This window comes from Theropithecus gelada, chromosome 1 (genome assembly GCF_003255815.1).
Source record: "Theropithecus gelada isolate Dixy chromosome 1, Tgel_1.0, whole genome shotgun sequence".
NCBI lineage: Eukaryota > Metazoa > Chordata > Mammalia > Primates > Cercopithecidae > Theropithecus > Theropithecus gelada.
Window position 1 is genome coordinate 21644428 of NC_037668.1, and position 13339 is coordinate 21657766.

Below are 13339 nucleotides of genomic sequence, written 5' to 3' on the forward strand. Positions count from 1 at the left end.
GGCCGGGCGCGGTGGCTCAAGCCTGTAATCCCAGCACTTTGGGAGGCCAAGACGGGCGGATCACGAGATCAGGAGATCGAGACCATCCTGGCTAACACGGTGAAACCCCGTCTCTACTAAAAAATACAAAAAACTAGCTGGGCGAGGTGGCGGACGTCTGTAGTCCCAGCTGCTCGGGAGGCTGAGGCAGGAGAATGGCGTAAACCCGGGAGGCGGAGCTTGCAGTGAGCTGAGATCCGGCCACTGCACTCCAGCCTGGGCGACAGAGCGAGACTCCGTCTCAAAAAAAAAACAAAAGTAGAACCCCTTGTTTAAGTATTACGAGGACTTTGAACAGAGCAACAGCAGAGCATTAATCCAAGCGTGGCCCTTCTGAGCACAGGGCCCTGTGTGGCTACACAGGTCTCGTGCCCGTGAAGCCAGCACTGGCTGGGGCCCTGCCAGTTGAAGCAAGGGAGATGGCAGTGGGGCTTGGGGTCTGACTCCAGAGACTTTGGTGTGAAGGGTGCAATGCTGGGGGCAGGGTGCCCTTCCCACTGGGCTCTTTTTGACCAGGAGGCTCTTGCTAGAGGCAGGGGTGGGTAACTCACAGCCTTCCTTCAAGGAGGTTTCTGTTACCTCTGAAACGCTTTATTGACCCAAATAAGCACGCTCATAAGGGCCACGCTTGGGGCCGGGCACAGTGGCTCACGCCTGTAATTCCAGCACTTTGGGAGGCCGAGTTGGGCAGATCACTTGAGGCCAAGAGTTCGAGACCAGTCTGGCCAGCATGATGAAACCCCATCTCTACTAAAAATACAAAAAAAAATTAGCCGGGCTTGGTGGTACATGCCTGTAGTCTCAGCTACCTGGGAGGCTGAGGCAGAAGAATGGCTTGAACCCGGGAGGCGGAGGTTGCAGTGAGTCGAGATCGCACCATTACACTCCAGCCTTGGCGACGACAGAGCAAGACTTTGTCTAAAAAAAAAAAAAAAAAAAAAAAAAAGCCCATGCTTGGTTTAATGTTCTGGTGTTGGCCTGTTGAAAGTCCTCAGAAATCACCTCAGAGATCTTGTTTCTTAACCTAGAGTAGGCAAAGCTCACTACCCTCCCAGCCCACGCTTGCCTTCTCTATCCAAGTGGCTCAGAACTGTGGACTGGGGCAGGAGGGAGGACTGAACGACTAGGACTCTGTAGAGTCTTTGTAGCTAAGAGATTTGCTATTGAATGAGGCAGATCTGAATTCAACTTGGCTTCTAGCTGTGTAACCTCTCTTCTTTATCTGTAAAATGGGATTATGTCCGTACCTAGCTGCTAAAATTGTTGGGAGGACTAAAGCCTGATAGTGTGAACTATTCATATTGGCTAGAGGGGCTGGGGAAGAGGACGTCTGGAGTTGGGAGAATTCTGGATGTCTGGAGGAAGAACTGGGGGCAGGGCATGGAGTCTTTCACTTCCAGAAAGGCGGGAATAGGACATCAGGCTGGAAGTGTGGGGCTGGAACTCCCCCAACCTCCCCGTATCAGAACTCCTCCCAGTGACCCAAATAAGCCAATCTGTTTAAGCAGAGAGGCCCAGGGGAAGACCGGCTTCCCAAATCTGAGCTGGGGGTTGGGGAGACACAGAAGGTAGGGTCTGGATAAATGGGAGTTTCTCTTGATTCTAAGAAGCTGGAAGGGACCTGGCAAACAGCCTCTGGGAGAGTCTGGGGGAGTCCTAGGCAAGTCTTGACAGAAACGATTATTAGGCAGGATATGTCTGAGACCAACCCCTGGGGAAATTGAGAGAGACGAAAGAAGGCTGAGTACCTCAGATGAGGAATTATAAGGAGTAGCCTGAGCTGTAACATCCCCCATGTTGGCTGGTGCTGTAGCAGGAGGGATGGAAGTTACACTGCAGGAAGGACTTCCTGCCAGGGAGGAATGTGCATGTCAGATGGAAGTGGATTATTTATTAGAGTTGGATTAGCCCGGGGATGTCTGTGCTCTTTAACGTGCAGTCAGCTGACCGTGTTGAGTGGGCAGGAACCTACCCACTTTGTAGGCCATGGAGTTCTTGCCGCTGGATGCCTCATTAACCCTGCGTTATGAGGCTCCCCCTGGAGCCTTTGAGGAGGGGTAAGCAGCCATCTTTGGGGGTTGGGCGCCTCCAAAGTGTGGTCCAGTGAGCATGAGTTCAGATGAGAAATGTTCTGGGCTTCCTACTGGCCTGATTTTTGGGCTTCCTATTGGCCTGATGTCAAGGAGTGATGGAGATTAGACTACAAGGGGGACTTGCTCAGCAAAATCACAGATAAGAGCCTAATACAATTCTTTCATTTTTTAAGAAAGATTATGGCCCAGCTGAGAGTGGGAGGTTTAAAGGTTAGACCACTGCAGGGACTTCCCAGTAGGTAGGAGTGGAGAGACCCCACCTTGTGGGTAAGTGAAAAGAGGAATATGTCATGTCCCCTCTCTGGGAAATCTTGAGCAAGAGGAGAAACCACTGCTAGGCTGGTTAGACTGGCTGTGACATGATGGAGAGACAGGGGAATCACTGAAATGACCTAGAAGGGCCTCTTAAACTTTCTGGTTGGACCGAGCAAGAGGAGGGAGAGAGAGGTGTGTCTCTTGTGAGGTGGGTGAACCTCTTTTTATTCCCTCCCAAACCACCAACTTCCACCCAAGCCAGGATCTGTCACAACTCGAGAGGTGGAAATTCCGGTTTCCCTGGCCCAGAGCTCCCAGTTCTGGCTTTGGCATGATGGGCACCTGGAGGGCCGCACTCCCGTTCCAGCCAGGCTGAGCCTTCTGTCCCCTGCTTCTGGGGCCTGGGAATCCCCCTTCTTCTTTCTCCTGAATGGCACCCCCGCCCTAGAATCCAGACACCGAGTTTCCCACTGTGGCTGGTTCAAGGGTATGTGAGGTGAGATGGGTGGCTTGGGGTGGGTGGTCTTGGGAAAGATTATGTAGAGGCCCAGGGAGGCAGACACAGGAGCAAGAGACAAGGGGGCCGGGGAGCTGCAGAGGCTGGGAGCCGGCCAGCCACCCCTGCCCAGGCAGCTCCCCAGGAAATGCTGATAGCCAACCTGGCGGGATGGACCCTCATTGCCTCCCTGGAAGAATCAGGCCAGGCAGGACTGAGCCTCAAAGACCCTGAGCCCAGCTGGGGCTGGGGGAGAGGTTAGAGCAGACAGACTCAAAGGTCTGCCCACCTAGGTCAGAGCTGAGTAAGAGGCACAGGTGTCAACAGATCTGAAAGTGACAGGAGAGTAAGGTCTGAGGAATTTATATTTTGGGTACAGGAACCTGCTCCCCAAAATGTCCCCTGCCCAGAGCCAGGCAATGGTTTGGGCTTGGGCTATGAGAAGAGGGAAGGCAAAGGAGGAAAGGCAGGAAAGACGTCCTAAGAATAAGGCAAGAAAAGGCAGACCAGAGCTGTTGGTGAGAAGACAGCAGAAGAAGAAGGATAGGGGACACCCATAGGGGACAGTGAGGTGACAGGCTGAGGCTTGGAAGGATGATGAAAGTGAGACTGTCTTAGGGCCCTTCTAGATAGGGAACCTTCCCTGCCCTAATGTCCCCCCCCCGCCCCAACCAATACACACGCTTCTGCTGCCTGGGGCTCTCCTATTGGTCCCCAGGGGGGATGTGGTAAGAACTGCTCACCCAGAAAGTGCCCGGGTGCCTGTTTCCCCAGAGCTCCCTGGTGACAGTCTGTGGCTGAGCATGGCCCTTCCAGCCCTGGGCCTGGACCCCTGGAGCCTCCTGGGCCTTTTCCTCTTCCAACTGCTCCAGCTGCTGCTGCCGACGATGACCGCGGGGGGAGGTGGGCAGGGGCCCATGCCCAGGGTCAGATACTATGCAGGTAAGTGTATGATGGCAGCAAGTGTGGGGATGGCAATAGAGAGCTGGAGGTGGGTGGAGGAAGGAGAGAGGAACAGAGGAGAGGGGGGAAATGGACATGGAGAAACGGGGACACAGAGAGAGATGCCAGGGAGAAACAGAGGGTTTCGGAGAAAGAGACACAGCCAGAAATAGAAGTCCAAATGGAAAGAAAAGCCACTGGAGAGCAGATTGAGAAAAACAGGGGGCCACGGGGCCACGGGGCCACGGGCACTGCTTCTTCCAGTTCTCCAAAATCGGTAATTTTTCTTTCCATCCTTAAATATCACTGTCACCAAGCTGGGCACCTCAAACTCCTAACTGCTTCACACTCCCAAGTACCCCAAAATCAAGGCCCATGCTAGAAGACCATGCGTGGACCCGGTGACCCAGGGCACACCAGGCCCATGCCAACCACATAGATCATGCTGGACCATACCATGTCCAGGACTGTGGGATGGTTGGTCGGAGAATGGGCCCTGGAACCCACACGCAAGCACAGCTTGACTGGTTTCTTACTGAGACTGTGGAGGCTGCTGGTCCCCTCACCTCCAGGGAGAAGACTCAGGAAAGGATATAGACACTGCAGGAGTTGTAGGTGACTGGGCGTGGCTGTGTCTTTAGCATCTTTCTGGGGCAATCAGTAAAGGAAACGTATATTGCCCACTGATGCAGAGACCTCCTCTGTGTTGGATGCAGGGCGTACAAACATGGATAAGCCTCAGCCCCTGCCCTCAAGGTGTTCACAGTCACAAAGGGGGAAGCACATGAGCAAGCAGACCATCAATACAGGGTGATCTGTTCAGTAACTGAGGGATTTATGCAGCTCTGGGGGAGGCCTGGCTTCCGGGAGATGCTCCTCCCTGAGGCCAGCCCTTCCAGCCCGCAGCTGCACCATATTCCCCAACTCCTCCCCTCTGTCCTGTGTAAGATTCCCTGAGCCTACAAACGTATCAGTTAGCTAGTCAGCTTTCTAACTAATGCAACAGTGCAAGTGCTAATAAGAGAGGATCTGAGGAGCTCCTTCCTCCTCGCTGATGTGCCAGTGGGACAGGAACATACACCCCCACCCACCCCACAATGCCAAGGTCATGGAGAGGACCTAGATGAGCCTCCCACACCTGGCTCACTATCTCTGCCCAGGGGACATCCAGCCATGCCCACACAGATCTTTGAAGAAAAATGCTTCCTCTCTGTTCATGGTGACTCTACTGGTGGGAATTTCCTTTAACAGAAGAGGAAGAAAGCAGGGGTGGTTGGGGGGTGGCGAGAGGGACCCTCTGACACACACCCTCCTGTCTGCATGTAGCTTTGCTGCTTGTGGCTGCCAACACTTTCCTGTTTGTCTGTCTGCCTGCTGCTCCCCGTCCTACTGAGGACCAAGGCATCCTCCCCGATGGTAGCCCTCCCTGTCCCAGGCCTGGAAGAGGGACATTGTGCCTCACTTTATTTCCTGTCCCCATTACTCTGTCTCTGGCTGCCTCTTCTCTCTACTGTGGGCTCAACACACAAAGCTCTTGTGGCTGCCGGCAGGGTGGGGTGAAGGGGAGAACTGCTGGTGGAGGAGAGTGGGTCTAGCTGCCAAGGCCCGGGGAGCACACTCAGGCAACCCTTCCCCTTCCCCTACTTATATCTCAGGAGTCAGCTGCCCACCAAGTCCTCATCACTCTCTCCTTCTTACTACCTCCAACAGGGGATGAACGTAGGGCACTCAGCTTCTTCCACCAGAAGGGCCTCCAGGATTTTGACACTCTGCTCCTGAGTGGTAATGGAAATACTCTCTATGTGGGGGCTCGAGAAGCCATCCTGGCCTTGGATATCCAGGATCCAGGGGTCCCCAGGCTAAAGAACATGGTAAAGAGTCCAGGGATAAAGAGTGTGGGCTGGGAGTGAGAAGGGGGCCAGCAGCTGCCCTGGGCTTGGCTGCCTGTGCATGAGTAACAGCTCAGTTGCTGCTATCTGTAATCAGCAGTTCTCTTTATATGTATATCGTGACAATATAACAGACAGGAAATGTTGTGGCCTCACTTTTTTTTTTTTGAGATGGAGTCTTGCTCCGTTGCCCAGGCTGGAGTACAGTGGGCACGATCTTGGCTCACTGCAACCTCCACCTCCCGGGTTCAAGCAATTCTTCTGCCTCAGTCTCCCAAGTAGCTGGGACTACAGGCACACACCACCATGCCAGGCTAATTTTAATAGAGATGGGATTTTACCATGTTGGCCAGGTTGGTTTCGAACTCCTGACCTCAGGTGATCTGCCTGCCTTAGCCTCCCAAAGTGTTGGGATTACAGGCGTGAGCCACCATGCCTGGCCTGTGACTTCACTCTTCATTGGTATTGTGAATAGTGATTGAATAATATTAACTGCAAAAATGGCTGATATGGAAATCATTGACATATGAGATAAACATTGACTCAAATTATGTCAACAATTTGATATCTAACCACTAGTAGAGATCACTGATGCTTCTGTGTCTTTTTTTTTTTTTTTTTTTTTTTTTTGAGATGGAGCCTTGCTTTGTCACCCAGGCTGGAGTGCAGTGGCGCGATCTCCGCTCACTGCAAGCTCCGCCGCCTCCCAGGTTAACGCCATTCTCCTGTCTCAGCCTCCTTAGAAGCTGGGACTACAGGCGCCCGCCACCACACCTGGCTAATTTTCTTTTTGTATTTTCAGTAGAGATGGGGTTTCACCGTGTTTGCCAGGATGGTCTCCATCTCCTGACCTCGTGATCCACCTGCCTCAGCCTCCCAAAGTGCTGGGATTACAGGTGTGAGCCACTGCGCCTGGCCTTTTTTTTTTTTTTTTTTTGAGACAGAGTCTCACTCTGTTGTCCAGGCTGGAGTGCAATGGCATGATCTCGGCTCACTGCAACCTCCGCCTCCTGGGTTCAAGCAATTCTGCCTCAGCCTCCTGAGTACTGGGATTACATGCGCCCGCCACTAGGCCTGGCTAAAGAGACGGGATTTCACCACGTTGGTCAGGCTGGTCTCGAACTCCCAACCTCAGGTGATCCGTCCGCCTCAGCCTTTCAAAGTGCTGGGATTACAGGCGTGAGCCACCATGCCCGGCTGCTTCTGTCTTAGTCACCCTATTACTGGGAACAATGTGAGGAAGGAAGGAAGAAAGGGAGAGAAGGCACTAGCAATATAGTGATCACCTCCGTGGTTCGTGTATCCTGATGTGTAGTCTGCTGACCACCTGCACATATGAGATGCTGGTTAAAAATGCAGATTCTCTAAGGCGTGACCCAGGAACAAACATTTTAAACAATTTCCCCAGGAAATGTGCGGTTTGACAACTGCTGCCATATATACCATTCTTCGTGTTAGGTGTTTTGTATATGCCACCTGGTTGTATCTGCCAGTAGCCTATGAAATTGACCAAGATCTCTCAGTCAGGAAATAGCCAAGTCTAGATTTAAACTTGGGTCTGTCTGATTCCTTAGGCTGTGTTCAACTACGGAGCTATGTCTGATATCAGTATTATTCAAGTAACAGCCATGGTCACAAACTGATGCTATTACTGCCCATCAGCATATCACTAAGCACCATGCCTGCTGTTGATTTCACATCAGAGAAGGGAAGCAGGGCACAGCGAGAACCGAAGACCTCATTTCTTTTCATCTTGCCCTCCCAACTCCCTACTTTCAGATACCGTGGCCAGCCAGTGACAGAAAAAAGAGTGAATGTGCCTTTAAGAAGAAGAGCAATGAGGTAAGTGGAGGTGGGGGAGTGGGGGTAGAGTGGGTAGAGAGCCCTGGCATCCCTACACCATCCCTGGATAGCCTCAGGTTGGGCGGCAGTGGAGGGCGCTTGTTTGCATGGTTATCTCCTGGATTATGTTCTACAGAGAGGTACAGGGACTGCCCCAGCATTACCCAGCCTTTCTCCTCAGTGAGGGGGCAGGCTCTGGGGGTCCAGGAAGTTGAGGTAAGTGGCCTGGAGACCTAAATTCTCTGTCTCCCTCAGACACAGTGTTTCAACTTCATCCGTGTCCTGGTTTCTTACAACGTCACCCATCTCTACACCTGCGGCACCTTCGCCTTCAGCCCTGCTTGTACCTTCATTGTGAGTTCTCTGGTGCCCAGTGCTCAGGCCCCCAAGCATTCCTTCTCACATCTACCCTCGGCATTCCTCTGTAGCTCTGGAAAACTCTGGCCTTCCAGATGCAGGACCCTCATGAACTTCCTGGCCCCAGACCAATTTCCCTCTATGTCACTTTCCCTTCCTTCCTCAAGCCCCTCATTTCCCAGATGTGAGACCTTGGCGTTCTGGCCCCCCAGCCTCTCTCCCCATTTAGGAACTTCAAGACTCACACCTGTTGCCCATCTTGGAGGACAAGGTCATGGAGGGAAAAGGCCAAAGCCCCTTTGACCCCGCTCACAAGCATACGGCTGTCTTGGTGGGTGAGTATCAGGTTTCTCACCTCATCCCAACATCTGCTTTCTCCAGTCACGCTGTGAAATATGGAATAGTACAGAGTTTTCCGAAAGGCAGGGAAAGCTGGGTGTAGTGATGGATACGTATGGTCCCAGTTATTTGGAAGCTGAGGTGGAAGGACCCTTGAGCTTAGGGGTTTGAGTCTAGCCTAGACAACACAGGGAGATCGTCTCAAAAAAACAAAAACAAAAACACACACACAGAAACCAGACTTTAGTGCCTTATGCCTGTAATCCTAGCAGTCTGGGAGGCTGAGGTGGGTGGATCACGTGACCCCAGGAGTTCGAGACCAGCCTGGTCAACATGGTGAAACCTCATCTCTACTAAAAATACAAAAATTAGCCAGTCATGGTAGGGCGCACCTGTGGTCCCAGCTACTCAGGCGGCTGAGTCACAAGAATTGCTTGAACCCGGGAGGTGGAGGTTGCAGTGAGCCGAGATCGCACCACTGCACTCCAGCCTGGGCAACAAAGCAAGACTGTCTCAAAACAAAACAAAACAGAACAAAACAAAACAAAACAAAACAGGCAGAGGAAAGAGAGAGGGAAGCCAGAAGCCTCAGATCACAAGATCAGAGGGAGAATTAAGCACCCCCAATCACCAACTCCTGCTGAAATTGCCACAAAAAGTGGTGGAGAAAGATGGATGTGGAAAGACACAGAGGCACGAGGGTTCGGGAAGGATATTGGGTAGAGAAGAGGCCTGAGAGTGAGCTGCTGTTCAACAATCGTGTGAACACTTCCTCTGGTGTACTGGGCACTGTGCTGGGTAGTATAGGAGTTATAAACAAGAAATCAGACCGGGTGTGGTGGCTCACACCTGAAATCTCAGCACTTTAGGAGGCTGAGGCGGGTGGATCACTTGAGCTCAGGAGTTCGAGACCAGCTTGGGCAATAGTATAGTCAGACCTCGTCTCTACTAAAAAAACAAAACAATAACAACAAAATTAGCCGGACAAGTGCCTGTGATCCCAGCTACTTGGGAGGCTGAGGTGGGAGGATCGCTTGAGAAGGTCAATGCTACGGTGAGTTGTGATGGCACCACTGCACTCCAGCCTGGATGTGAGCAAGACCCTGTCTTGAAAGAAAAAAAAAGAAAGAGAGAGAGAAACCATGTTTCAATGCACTACTGGACACCAACTATTACAGACTTCCCACCTGGCTTCCTGGAGGAGATGGCCTTCAGCTTTTCCACAGGACCTTGAAGATGTAGACAGATGGCAGGGAAGGTGTTCCAGGGAGAGAAGGGTAGGACCCAAGGTGTGGAAATGGAAAACACAGTCACCTTCCAGGATCAGTAAGTGATTCTACTTGGCAAGTGGTTCAGCTAGGTATGTGAGGGAGTAGCTACAGAAAGGCTAGAAAAGTGCCCAAACACGGAGGGCCACACAGGATGGCCATTTCCTGTGGATTGAGGAAGCTAAGAGGGGTGCTTGGTGAGGAGGGGAAGCTGGGCTTTGGGGCTCCCTAGGAAGGTGCAGAACTGATGCAGGGCCCCCAAGACTGATACGGATGCCAGCCCCGGTCAGAGGCAGGTCTGTGGAGGGCAGAGGAGCTGTCCACGCCATCAGTTCTCTCTTCTCCTCTCCCCCACCCTAGATGGGATGCTCTATTCTGGTACCATGAACAACTTCCTGGGCAGTGAGCCCATCCTGATGCGCACACTGGGATCCCAGCCTGTCCTCAAGACCGACAACTTCCTCCGCTGGCTGCATCGTAAGGACCTGACCCCCGCTGGCCCCCTTTCCTGAGTCCCGGTGACCTTGCTAATTCACTCAACTCTCATTTGTGGAAGGCACAATGTGTCCATTACTGTTAGGCGCAGGGGGTATATGGCAGGGAAGAAGACAAAGCTCCGGTCCTCTTGAAGCTTTCGTCTTATGTAAACACATTAAAGAAGCACCAGTCATCCCCTCCCCACATTGCTACCCCTGGACAAGCTGTGGGACCCGAGGAAGCCTGTGTCCTGGCCTCCAGGGCCAACCCAAGGGTTTTCACTCAGGCAAACCCAGGGCATCCAGGGGCTCAGTCCCTAAGCCCATCTGCCCCTCCCCCGCAGCGGACGCCTCCTTCGTGGCAGCCATCCCTTCGACCCAGGTCGTCTACTTCTTCTTCGAGGAGACAGCCAGCGAGTTTGACTTCTTTGAGAGGCTCCACACATCCCGGGTGGCTCGAGTCTGCAAGGTCGGCGGGCGGGGCGGGGGGCGGGGCTAACTGGAGGATTACCAATAGGGAGGTGGCAGGGGCGGGACTGAGTGGTGGGTCCCCAAGGAGAGCGGAGGGGAGGGGAGGGGAGCGGAGGGGAGGGGAGGGGAGGGGGGGGGGGGGGGGGGGGGGGGGCACAGGGGGCTGGGGGTGCGGGGAGGACACACGGGGTTGGCGGGACGGGGACACGCGTGGCTGGGGGTGCCCCCTCATTCTCCCTGTACCCCCAGAATGACGTGGGCGGCGAAAAACTGCTGCAGAGGAAGTGGACCACCTTCCTGAAGGCCCAGTTGCTCTGCACCAAGCCGGGGCAGCTGCCCTTCAACGTCATCCGCCACGCGGTTCTGCTGCCCGCCGATTCTCCCACAGCTCCCCATATCTACGCAGTCTTCACCTCCCAGTGGTGAGCAGCAGGGCCGGACCGTGGGGACTGGACACGGGACTTGACTCCAGTGAGGCCCCGGCTCGTGGGCCGAGGCAGGAATTGACATGAGCCAGCACCTATTCAGCACTTTCACAGAGGAAGGCATTAAATCGTCACCACCTCTGAGGAATTTGACTTATGCCCTTTTTGTAGATGGGAAAAATAAGGCTCAGAGAGGTTCTAACTAGTTTGTATTCTGCCTAGTTCCAAAAGGGATAGGAAGCATTTTGCAAAAGGCAAATATTAAAATCAATAAAATAGATAAAGAAATGGGAATAAAAGGAGAGTATGAGAAGCCAGGGATAAGGCCAACACACTACAAATGCTTGTCATAAGATGTAGTATAGTCCCTGGATGCCAGCCACAAATTTAGCTCTGCACTTCCTAATGGCCAGGGCAAACAGGGAAACACCATGGGTATCATAAGATAAAGTCGGCCGGGTGCGGTGGCTCATGTCTATAATCCCAGAACTTTGGGAGGCTGAGGCGGGCAGATCATGAGGTCAAGAGATCAAGACCATCCTGGCCAACATGGTGAAACCTCGTCTCTACTAAAAATACAAAAATTAGATGGGTGTAGTGGCGCATGCCTGTAGTCCCAGCTACTCACGACCCTGGGGCAGGAGAATCCCATGAACCGGGGAGGCGGAGGTTGCAGTGAGCTGAGATCACACCACTGCACTCCAGCCTGGCAACGCAGCAAGACTCCATCTCAGAAAATATAAATAAAAATAAAGTCATTGCTTGAAGGTTGAGAAAGGTTAACTGATTTGTCCAAGGTCCCTGAGCCATGGTCTGGCCCCACAGTGTTTAGGTACCTGCTGACAATGTGTCAGGTACCAAAGGTATTTGGGGTAAGTGGGGTCTGGTATCCACAGGATCCAGAACTGACAGCCTGGTGTATACAATAGTCAGCTTCAAGAGAGCAAGAGAAACAGACCTCCTGTCTCCACAGACCAGGGCTGAAGGAATAAAAACAGTCTGGTAGTCAGGCACTGGTCGGTTCTCTGAGGACCACGGATCCAAGAGACTGAAAGGAAGAGTGCTTTGTGTGGAGCCAGGCTAGAGCTGGTTACACTGTCCCTCCAATGGATGCAGCCCAGTCTAGGCAGGACAGGCAGGGGCCACCCCAGGGCCTGAGCCCCAATTAATTCTCATTAAGGATAATCAGACTTCATATCCCAAGATGGGCCTAGAGCCAGGCCCTGGGCCAGAGTCAGGGAATTCCATGGGGCTTCCTTGGCCCTTATCAACACAGTGAGGGGAAGGAGTGGTAGCTGGAGGCTGGCCCAGCTCTCCACACTCTTGCCTCCTGGGCTTTATCACTGAGGGTGGGCCAGGGCTGGAGAGAGAGCTGCCTGGTATGGCAGAGACCACAGACAATGTTCCCTCTGGTTGTCTCCAGGCAGATTGGTGGGACCAGGAGCTCTGCGGTTTGTGCCTTCTCTCTCTTGGACATTGAACGCGTCTTTAAGGGGAAATACAAAGAGTTGAACAAAGAAACTTCACGCTGGACTACTTATAGGGGCCCTGAGACCAACCCCCGGCCGGGCAGTGTGAGTACTACCTCCCACACTAATCACAGTCTACACACACATGATGTGCATGGAAAAGCACCTATCATGGCATAGTAAAGGCCCAATAAATGTTAGTGCTCTCCACCCCACCAATCTTGTCTGCTCAGACATACACCTGGTACAGCTGCCTACATTCCACATGTGCCTAGCACCCTCTTATACACAGAGGAGTTGCCAGAGCCATCTCCCTTCACCAAGGCTAACTGTACACCAAATATCTGGGTATATCACTATGGAAACAAGGGAACATGGGCTGTGTGCCAAGGACTGTCTCGGGCATTGCCACCTGCCTTTATTATTTAACTTTTTAAAAAAATCAGAGACCAGGCGGGGTGTGGTGACTCATGCCTGTAATCCCAGCAATTTGGGAGGCTGAGGCAGGTGGATCACTTGAGGTCAGGAGTTCAAGACCAGCCTGGCCAATGTGGTGAAACCTCATCTCTACTAAAAATACAAAAATTAGCCGGGCATGGTGGTGCATGACTGTAATTTCAGCTATTGGGAGGCTGAGGTAGGAGAATCGCTTGAACCTGGGAGGTGGAGGTTGCAGTGAGCCAAGATTGCACCACTGCACTCCAGCCTGGGTGATAGAGTGAGACTCAGTCTCAAAAAAAAAAAAAAAAAAAATCAGAGGCCGGGCATGGTGGCTTATGCCTGTAATCCCAGCCATTTGGGAGACTGAGACGAGAGGTTCACTTGAGGCTAGGAGTTTGAGACCAGCCTGGGCAACATTGTAAGACTCTGTCTCTACCAAAAAAATTTAGCTGGGCATGGTGGCATGTGCCTGTAGTCAGCTACTCAAGAGGCTGAGGTAGGAGGATCACTTGAGCCTGGGAGTTCAAGGCTCCAGTG

At 52.7% G+C, this 13339-nt stretch overlaps 1 protein-coding gene across 3 annotated transcripts in view; it reads left to right on the forward strand.

The window, feature by feature from the left end:
* The window catches only part of SEMA4A (semaphorin 4A), a 30232-nt gene that overhangs the window by 1877 nt on the left and 15016 nt on the right, over window positions 1-13339 (forward strand). The window contains exons 2-11 of one of the 3 annotated variants that reach the window (XM_025371048.1): window positions 2646-2874; window positions 3658-3825; window positions 5536-5696; window positions 7494-7556; window positions 7812-7910; window positions 8143-8248; window positions 9881-9997; window positions 10341-10465; window positions 10717-10889; window positions 12316-12466. In XM_025371048.1, the coding sequence (XP_025226833.1) occupies window positions 3687-3825; window positions 5536-5696; window positions 7494-7556; window positions 7812-7910; window positions 8143-8248; window positions 9881-9997; window positions 10341-10465; window positions 10717-10889; window positions 12316-12466 (1134 nt within the window). In that variant the 5' untranslated portion in view covers window positions 2646-2874; window positions 3658-3686. Of the gene's footprint in view, window positions 1-2374; window positions 2884-3657; window positions 3826-5535; window positions 5697-7493; window positions 7557-7811; window positions 7911-8142; window positions 8249-9880; window positions 9998-10340; window positions 10466-10716; window positions 10890-12315; window positions 12467-13339 lie in introns of those variants that run through there. The other 2 variants (XM_025371056.1, XM_025371063.1) reach the window with 2 other exon arrangements.